Source organism: Megalobrama amblycephala, linkage group LG20 (assembly GCF_018812025.1).
Source record: "Megalobrama amblycephala isolate DHTTF-2021 linkage group LG20, ASM1881202v1, whole genome shotgun sequence".
NCBI lineage: Eukaryota > Metazoa > Chordata > Actinopteri > Cypriniformes > Xenocyprididae > Megalobrama > Megalobrama amblycephala.
The window spans coordinates 22,234,150-22,243,661 of NC_063063.1; the positions used below are offsets into that span (position 1 = coordinate 22,234,150).

The 9,512-nt window shown below is 36.8% G+C and overlaps 2 protein-coding genes across 3 annotated transcripts; one reads left to right on the forward strand and one right to left on the reverse strand.

Moving 5' to 3' along the window:
- The first annotated feature begins 2,631 nt into the window (after nt 1–2,631).
- On the forward strand, nt 2,632–6,296 carry lrrc59 (leucine rich repeat containing 59). Its single transcript, XM_048170775.1, has 8 exons — nt 2,632–2,792; nt 2,961–3,080; nt 3,231–3,290; nt 3,403–3,561; nt 3,959–4,063; nt 4,237–4,309; nt 4,992–5,183; nt 5,702–6,296. Exons 2-8 carry the CDS (start codon nt 2,982–2,984, stop codon nt 5,956–5,958), a joined length of 945 nt encoding a protein of 314 aa, XP_048026732.1. The 5' UTR covers nt 2,632–2,792; nt 2,961–2,981; the 3' UTR covers nt 5,959–6,296.
- A 163-nt stretch (nt 6,297–6,459) lies between these two features.
- Nucleotides 6,460–9,508, reverse strand: nat9 (N-acetyltransferase 9 (GCN5-related, putative)). Of its 2 annotated transcripts, none has more exons than XM_048170776.1 (7): nt 9,450–9,508; nt 9,158–9,244; nt 8,961–9,070; nt 8,698–8,838; nt 8,565–8,624; nt 8,379–8,473; nt 6,460–7,241 (listed from the first exon to the last, which is right to left on the reverse strand). In XM_048170776.1, coding segments are annotated over exons 1-7 (654 nt in total). In that variant the 5' UTR covers nt 9,452–9,508; the 3' UTR covers nt 6,460–7,082. The 2 variants fall into 2 exon arrangements, with proteins under 2 accessions (XP_048026733.1, XP_048026734.1); XM_048170777.1 differs by having other exon boundaries at nt 9,315–9,482.
- Nucleotides 9,509–9,512: the final 4 nt, after the last annotated feature.

The following is a 9,512-nucleotide window of genomic DNA, read 5'->3' on the forward strand; positions in this document are numbered from 1 at the left end:
AGTGAGCATGTCATGTAAGGTGTCCAGGAATGCAATAATGTGCGCAGTGTTGTATGGGCCTATGGTTGCATGATGGTGAACAACACCATTTTGGTTTATAGCTGCACACATGGTTATGTTACCACCATGTTGTCCTGGAACATTGATGATGGCACGGTGTCCAATAATGTTCCTGCCACGTCTCCTGGTTTTACTGAGGTTAAAACCGGCCTCATCTACAAAAAGTAGCTCATGTCCCATGGCATCTGCTTCTAGTTCCATCACTCTCTGGACAAGACAAAACAAATGCAACACATCAGGCCCATGCACAGCACTACAGTATGCACTTCCAAATTCAGAACCAATGACACTATAGCTTACCTGCACATAGTCATATCACAGTTGCTTTACACGTTCTGTGTTTCTCTCAAAAGGAACTCTGTAAATTTGCTTCATTCTTATTTTGTGGCGCGCAAGTACACGACTTAGTGCAGAAATGCTTACACTGTGTATATTTTGAAAGATGGTGTCATTATCAATTATGCGCTGCTGTATTTCGCGCAGTCTTATTGCATTATTGGCAATCACCATGTCCACTATATGGGTCTCTTGCTCTGGAGTGAACATTCTTCCTCTGCCCCCAACATCTGGACGTCTAGCAATTCTGTAAAGTAACAATTTCAGTATTTTTGCATGTATGGTACTGTTGTGTTTCTCATTAGAGTATGGCAGTGCTACAAAGTACTTACCGATTCTCATTTCGAAATGTCCTAATGATGCTTGCCACAGTGTAGCGGCTCAAATTAGGCTGAACCCGTTGGCCAGCTTCCCTCAGGGTCATCCCATGGTTGATGACATGGTCCACTATTGTAGCTCTGATGTCATCAGTTATTCTATTTCTTACTCTTCTTACCCTTCCTCTTTCCCCTCCTCGTCCTCTTCTTGCTCCTCCTTGTCCTCTTCCTCTAACTTCCTCTAACCCTCTCGCTTCTTCACCTCCACGTCCTCTTCCTCCAACTTCTTCACCTCCACGTCCTCTTCCTCCAACTTCTTCACCTCCACATCCTCTCCCTCAGCCTCCTCGGCCTCCTCTGATTCTCACTCTTCTCACTCTTACTGCTCCTTCCATTGTACTCCACACAGACAGCTTACCTGTGGCTTATTTATAGTGCTTAGGCTGATTGCAAAGTGAACTAATTATCTAAAACAGTTTTCACATGTGAAAGTGTGCCAGACAGTTGGCAAAATATTGTTAATGATAGCCATACATGTGTATAATTTTGCTAGGAGTGTGTTGGAAATTTGGTAATTGAGTGTAAGAAGTGAGTTGTGTTTAAAGTTCTGCAAAAAGAGTGTTGTGCAGTGAATTGTGCCTACAGTTTTGCAAAGTGTGTGTTACAAAATTGCAAACTGAGTGCAAAGCAGTGTTTGTGCTTTTAGTTTTGCATGAGTGGTTTTGCTATACGTATTAATAGTTTTAGAAATTGTGCTACAAGAGTCACGATTATAGCGCTTAAGCATTCAGAAAAAACTGTAATACAGAAATGCTCACATTGTGTATGTTTTGGAAGGTGGTGTCATCCTCAATTATGCACTGCTGAATTTCTCGTAGCCTTATGGAATTATTTGCAACCACCATATTGACTATATGGGTCTCTTGTTCTGCAGTGAACATTCTTCCTCTGCCCCCAGCATCTGGACGTCTAGCGATTCTGTAAAGTAACAATTTCAGTATTTTTACATGTATGGTATTGTTGTGTTTCTTATTAGAGTATGGCAGTGCTGCAAAACTTAGTGCAAAGTGACTGTACTAACTGATTCTCATTTCGAAATGTCCTTATGATGCTTGCTACAGTGTAGCGGCTCAAGTTAGGCTGAACCCGTTGGCCAGCTTCCCTCAGGGTCATTCCATGGTTGATTACATGGTCCACTATTGTAGCTCTGATGTCATCAGAAATTCTATTTCTTACTCTTTTTACCCTTTCTCTTCCCCCTCCTCATCCTTCTCTTGCTCCTCCTTGTCCTCTTCCTCTAACTTCACCTCCTTGTCCTTGTCGTCCTCTCCCTCTCACTGCTTCACCTCCGTGTCCTCTTCCTCCTCCTACTTCTTCACCTCCACTTCCTCTTTTCTTTGCCCTCCTCTAATTCTCACTCTTCCTGCTCCCTCCATTGTATTCCACACGGACAGCTTACCTGTGGCTTATTTATAGTGCTTATAGGCTGATTGCAAAGTGAACTAATTATCAAAAACAATTTTCACACGTGACAGTGTGCCAGACAGTTGGCAAAATAGTGTAAATAATAGCCATACATGTGTATAGCTTTGCTAGGAGTGTGTTGATCATTTGGAAATTGAGAGTAAAGCAGTGAGTTGTGTTTACAGTTCCGCAAAAAGAGTGCTGTGCAGTTGATTGTACTTACAGTTTTGCAAAGTGTGTGTTACAAAATTGCAAACTGAGTGCAAAGCAGTGTTTATGCTTTTAGTTTTGCAAACTCGGTGAGTGGTTTCGCTATACGTATTAATAGTTTTAGAAATTGTGCTATAAGAATCAGGGTTAGGGTTTAAGCATTCCGGAAAGAACTGTAATTTCGGAAAAGAAGAATATTGACAAGTGGCAATGACCTCCAAACGCTAGATGGCGCTCACAGCGGGCGTATATCCAGAGACGAGACACGCTGTCATCTGCGACTCCTGGCACGCGCGAGCAATGACGTGGATTTTCATCCATTGCAGTGCGAAATCTTTGTGAACTCACTGCATTCAACTACACCACTGCAGTGGGTCTGGACTGTTTCTTAGCATCTGTGACAAGGTAATAACTTTAATTCATAAGTTAGACATATCAGAACGCTGCTGTTTCACGTTAACTTTAGCAATAGAAACTCTATTTTGCCCTTACTATCTAACATAGCTGTCAAAACTTGCTTTCATTTGAATGCGTGGGTATCATTGATTGCTGATCATACGTATTTTTATTCAGTGTCCAGTGAGGAGCATCAACATGATTAAAGGCAAAGTTGAAAACATTAAAGACAAAATTGATGGCAATGAGCTTGATTTGAGTCTCAGTAACCTGACAGAAGTGCCAGTCAAGGAGCTGGTAAGTAGTTTAACTTTCCCATTATCATGAGTGTACCATGTTTTAGAAAGGTTTAATCCTCCTCTTTAGCTTTATTGTATTTATTCAGCCTATCTGTGGGCAAAGTGTGTGGAAAAAAATTGAAAACTGAAAGCATTGGTTTCTGTGCAGGCTGCCTTACCTAAGGCAACGTTTCTGGATCTGTCCTGTAATAATCTAACAACCCTGACTGTAAGTAACAACTGTAAATTATATTAATAATAATAATAAAACAACAACTGGATTATCTGTAAGTTTGTTTTTTTTTTTTTTTAAATTTGTGCTGTTTTTGTTACTTCACCAGCCTGAATTCTGTAGCTTGACTCATCTTATCAAAATTGACCTGAGCAAGAACCAGCTCGTCTGCTTACCAGAAGAAATCGGACAACTCATTAATCTCCAGCACCTGGATTTATACAACAATAAACTGAAACAGCTTCCCGTCGGCTTCTCACAACTCAAGGTGGGTTTGGGATGTCGTGACTGCAAACACCCTCTGTAATATTAGATCATACCATTTGCTGGGCAGTCGTGGCCTAATGATTAAACTTGAAACCCGTTAGTTGGACTTAAGGTCACTGGTTTGATTCTCAATACCTGCAGGGAAATGTAAGTGGGTCTTCTAACCTCAATACCCCCTGATCAAAGTATCGCCTAACCCCCAATCTCTCCCCACGGCAAATGGTTGCCCGGGTGTGTGTGTTCACTTCTTACTGCTCCTAATGTGTGTGCACCAACTTGGATGGGTTAAGTGCAGCGGACAAATTCAGAGTATAGGTTACCTTACTTGGCCTTTACGTCACTTCACTTATGTTATACTTAATATTTAATATTATTTGGTGGGAATTTGTTTGTTGTAGAGTCTGAAATGGCTGGATCTGAAGGATAACCCCTTGGAGTCAACACTGGCCAAGGCTGCAGGCGATTGCTTGGATGAGAAGCAATGCAAACAGTGTGCATCCAGGGTGAGTAAAGTGCTCAGATGAAAAAATGTTAGAGATCAGTATTTTACAGTATAAAATAAGCTTTTTTATCACATAGTCAAAGTTTTACAACAATTCCAAAAGGGAAAAAAAAAAATCACATTATTACTTATTACTACTATATTCATAAATTACTTGTTTTTGTCTGTGTCCAGGTTCTCCAGCACATGAAGGTTCTGCAGGAAGAAGCAGAAAAAGAACGAGAACGTCGATTGTTAAAAGAGAGAGGTAGGGAGTCCAATGAATCTATAGCTTTAAATAAATGTTGTAGTCTTTTTTCCTTCTCATTTTTCATATTTTCCCCCACTACAAATTATATTATTAGCATTCTAATTTGAGAGCAACATTGTAATAATCATCAAATCAATCAAAATGGACCATTCTTTCTTTCTTTTTTTTGTAATGGAATGTTACAAAATATCTATTAGTAATATTATTATGATTTATCTGTTCACATCATTATTTTTTTTAAATTCATAATTAAAAATTCATAATCTTTAATCAAAATAACTTCCCCTCTCTCTTGCAAGCCGTGACATCTCTTCTCTTATGATGTGTTCACTGGCGTGAGGGCGGGACATCCTGTCGGTCACATGAGATCACAGCAATAGCAAACCACACTGATCCAATCAAATCCCAATGGACAAAATCATTTTTTTTTTTCTTGTTCGTGAAGCCGTTTAACTTGGATATATGTCCCACTCTCAACTTTGGTTACATGGCAAATTTAGTTTAGAATTTAGAGGTTTAGCTTCCTTTTTGCCATGCCTAGACATAGAATAATAAAATATTTATTCCACATTTTACATCATAACTGTTCATTGTTTTTAATTCAAACATTTTATTTGTATACATTTTATTTATTAATGAATTATGTATTAGGTTTATAATTAGTTTTATTCCCTTACAGAACTAGAAAAGAAAAAAGAAGCTAAGCAGAGGGAAAAGGAGGCCAGGGAAAGAGAAGCACAGAAAAAGAAAAAAGCAGAAGAGAAGGAGAAGAAGAGAAAGGAGTATCAAGCTCAAATGGCTGCTCTTGCTGCACAAGAACAACAGAAAAAGAAGAAAGAAGAAAAGAAAAAGAAAGCTGCTCAAAATCAAGGTACAATTTATCTTACATGACTCCATTACCATAAACTCCCTACTTCATGTTAAAATGCTTAAGTATTTTAATCTAAACTACCATTCAAATGTTTAGGGTCGCTAAAATATACAGTAAAACAGTAATTTTTGTTAAATATTACAATTTAAAATTCAATTAATATAAGTAAAAATGTAATGTATTCCTGTGTTGGCAAAGCTGAATTTTCAGCATCATTACTTCAGTCATTAGTGTCACATGATCCTTCAGAAATCATTCTAATATGATGATTTGGTGCTCTGAAACAACAGTTGCTGCTCAATATTTTTGTGGAAATCATGATACGTTTATCAGGATTTATTTTAAATAGATGTTTTACTGTCACTTTTGATCAATTTAATGCATCCTTTCTGAACAAAAATACTAATTTCTTTAAATAAAATCATACAAACCCCAAACATTTGAAGGGTAGTTTAAGTACAGTAATGTTAATATAATTTGCATTTGATGATTTAATTGTAAGTTCTTTTTCACTACAGGTAAAAAGACCGTGTCAGAGTCTGTGCCTAAAGCCAAGCGCTCCATATGCTCCCTGTTCTTCTCTCTGCTCCTAAAACTCCTTCTCCTGCTAATTGTGGGAGCATCAAGCATATTAGCAGTTTGTCAGTTGACTGAGCTGAGGAAGGAGGCATTCTGTGTTCCACTCAATGTCCAATTTGAGGAGACCGTGAGGTGGGCACAGAGTCTGGAGGTCGTGCAGCAGGTCATTCAGAAAATGTCTGATCTCAGAACATAAGACTTTCTCTGATAATGATCCATCTTGCTGCGGATCTGGGCCTTTCAGGCAGTGCACTGGGACCAAGTCACAGACCTGTATGCAGAAATTCCTATGGAATTGGTTTTTTTTTTTCCATTGCTGCATCTTTTTAAAAACTATAATAATCCATATGATAACTATGGACCAGTCTGTGAATGGAAATCCTGCTTGTATTTCTTTAAACTGCCAAAACCGGAAAGGAGAATGGAGCTAAGGACTTCAAGAAACAGTCAATGAATAATAACATGCGAGACCTTTGGAGTCTTATGTAATACTGTTTCACAACATCTTATAATAAAAGATTTGATTGATTTTGATTAGCTCACATGTTTGTTGTCCCTTTGCTACATGTAGTCAAAGCAAAATCGAACCCTGCTCTCTTTATTCAAGTTTTTATTTAAAACATGAACAAATTGTGCTAGCTTGCCAGGACAATGGAATCATTTTGAATCAGCTTTTTAAAGAAACACATCATTGAGGTCATGAAACCAGTATCATTATTTATTGTAAGCATTAATGGACCACAAACTTGTTTTCAAGACTTTTTTTTTTTTTGTTGCAAGGATAATAAATGCCATAAATTTACTACAACACAAATAACTGACATGAGACAAACTGTTTCATAAGTATCTTGTATATACTCACAAAGAACTACAATAATATAAGCAACAAAAATATAACAAATATAATTTATATGTTTTTTCTACAACAAATATTTTTAAAACAACATGCGGTATGCAATTAATATGCAGATTAAAAGGTTTAGATTTGAGTTTGTTTACAGTATGGTTTCTTGATTTCCATGCCTTAAGAGGTTAAAATCACAATACAATAATAACAATTACAATGATACAGTATTGAATGTCTGGTTGTGTTGAGCTGTCACATTTAATTCTGAATTATAAAAATTCAGAAATATTTTGTCACACATACAATATAAGAATGCGATAAACATTAAAAGATATCACCTACTAGAGGTACTTCAGCTTTCTTTGACACAATGAGCGATTAATATTTCATATTGAGATGCGCCATAGGGCTTTTTCCTTCAAGTAAAGCCTTCTACAAATCTTTAACCTAATTTCTATTTCAAGGCTATTTATTCACAGAGATAATGGTGTGAATGTTGCCTGTCTACTGTCGCGGGCCTTCCCATACTCCCTCTGCAGCATGAAGTCCATGTTTCCAAACACATGCTTCTGTAAAGCCTCGTTCACAGTGACCCCAAGAGTGACCTCCTGAAAGACTTCACTGATGGAAAGCTGCAGAGACAAAAAAAAAAAAAAAAAAAATTAAATATATATATACATATATAACCTTTTTTGTTGTTTTTATTCACCACGGCTGCATTTATTTGATCAAAAATACAGTAAAAACAGCAATATTGTATTGTCTTTTCTATTTTAATATATTTCCAAAATGTCATTTATTCCTGAGATGCAAAGCTGAATTTTCAGCAGCCAAAAACAGTAATATTGTGAAATATGTTTACAATTTAAAATAACAGTTTTCTATTTGAATATATTTTAAAATGCAATTTATTCCTATGCTGGCAAAGCTCAATTTTCAGCATCATTACTTCAGTCTTCAGTGTCACATGATCCTTCAGAAATCATTCTAATAGGCTGATTTGGAGCTCAAGAAACATTTAACATTATTATTATCAATGTTGAAAACAGTTGTGTGAATTTTTTTTTTCTTTGATGTATAAAATCAACACCATTTGTCTGATATAGAAAGCTTTTGTAACATTGTCTTTACTGTCACTTTAATCAATTTAATGCATCCGTGCTGAATAAAAGTATTAATTTCTTTCATTTCTGTCCCCCCAAAAAAAAAAAATTCTTACTGACCCCAAACTTTTGAACGGTAGCGTATAATGTTACATAAGCTTTCTATATCAGATAAATTGATAATAATGATAAATGTTTCAGTAATATTTCACAATATTACTGTTTTTGATGTATTTTTGATTAATTTAATGCAGCCTTGGTGAGCAGAAGAGACTTCTTTTAAAAACATTAAAAAATCTTACAAATCTTTTACTGTGTTACCCAAATGTTCGTTTGTGCTATTGCACTTTTTATGTAAAATGAGCCCCGGTGTTTGTTTGTTTGTTTGTTTTGTTTTTGTACATTATGTGTTGTTACAGATATGTGATGTACGTTGTTGTGTAAGTGTTCAAGAAAATGCAATAAAATATATATATATATATATATATATATATATATATATATATATATATATATATGTATGTATGTATGTATGTGTGTGTGTGTGTGTGTGTGTGTGTGTGTGTGTGTGTGTGTGTGTGTGTGTGTGTGTGTGTGTGAAAAAAGAAATTTAGATTTTAAGTTGAGAGTTAAAACAATTCCTAAATGAAGTCCATTCATTCTCACCTCTCTGAAGTAGAATTTCTTGAACATGGCAATGCTGATTTTGTTATCCAAACCGATCTTGACCTCAAACTTTCGAATGCCAAGTTTATGGATACCTGTAGAGGTAAGTCACCAAAAACACTGTACATATATAGAGTAGTTACTACTTCTAATAATAATAATAAATTTTCATCAACTTCATCCTACCATAGCACATCATCATGCGTGTTACTTCTTTGCCAAGTCCCTTTCCTCTGTAGCAGGGCACTAAAAATGACTTAATGTTACTGACAGACCACAGTCAATCTGAATGTATTAAAAGCACTGCAACCTCTATAACCTGCAATCATAATCTCCAGTTCAGCCAGGGAAGGATCGCTGGGGTCAGTGAGGAAAATGTTGACATCTCCCACCATGCACTCTTGCTCTGGTATACTCGGATCTGCCCATTTCTGCTTATCCAAGATGATGAAGGTGCACTCTGTAAGAGAAAAATCGCATTTGAATGAAAACAGAAACAGATCAGGGGTAAAACTGACCATTTGCTTGAATGTTAACAGGACACTAACAGGAAAAATGTGCATGTGTAAGGTGGAAGCTCACTGTCATCATCTTCTCTCCAGCTTCTTTGCATGTCATATTCCTGCTCCAGTGTCAGAGGCTCGGATGCAGTCAGCTTCTGCAGTTCAGGAGAGCACATCCATTGATGATACCTGAAAATAGGGGTAAGATTATGTTAGAATGAACTGAGACTACAACCACCTGACACGAGATAACATACTGGATCCACTAATTAATACCTGGGAACATGATCTGAATTGTAAGGTACCAGTACAACCTTCTCCCCCTCCAATAATGTATCTTCATTTATCCTCATTATAAGCAGCCTGTAACATAAAGTGTTTTAAGGCACACAGTATTCTATATAGCAGTTTAGCATTTTTGTCATCGTCATACCTCAGATTCAAACTTGAATACAGAATGGTCGCTCAAATAATGTCCATTTGTTTAAATTGCGTACATATTCAACGAGCCATAATACACTAAAAAGATCGTATCACAATATTACGAGTTCCAATGAATTCAACTCACATAAACAGCGGCGCATATGACCTACGTCATCAGCATGCGCGGAAACGGTTGCGCTGTTTTATT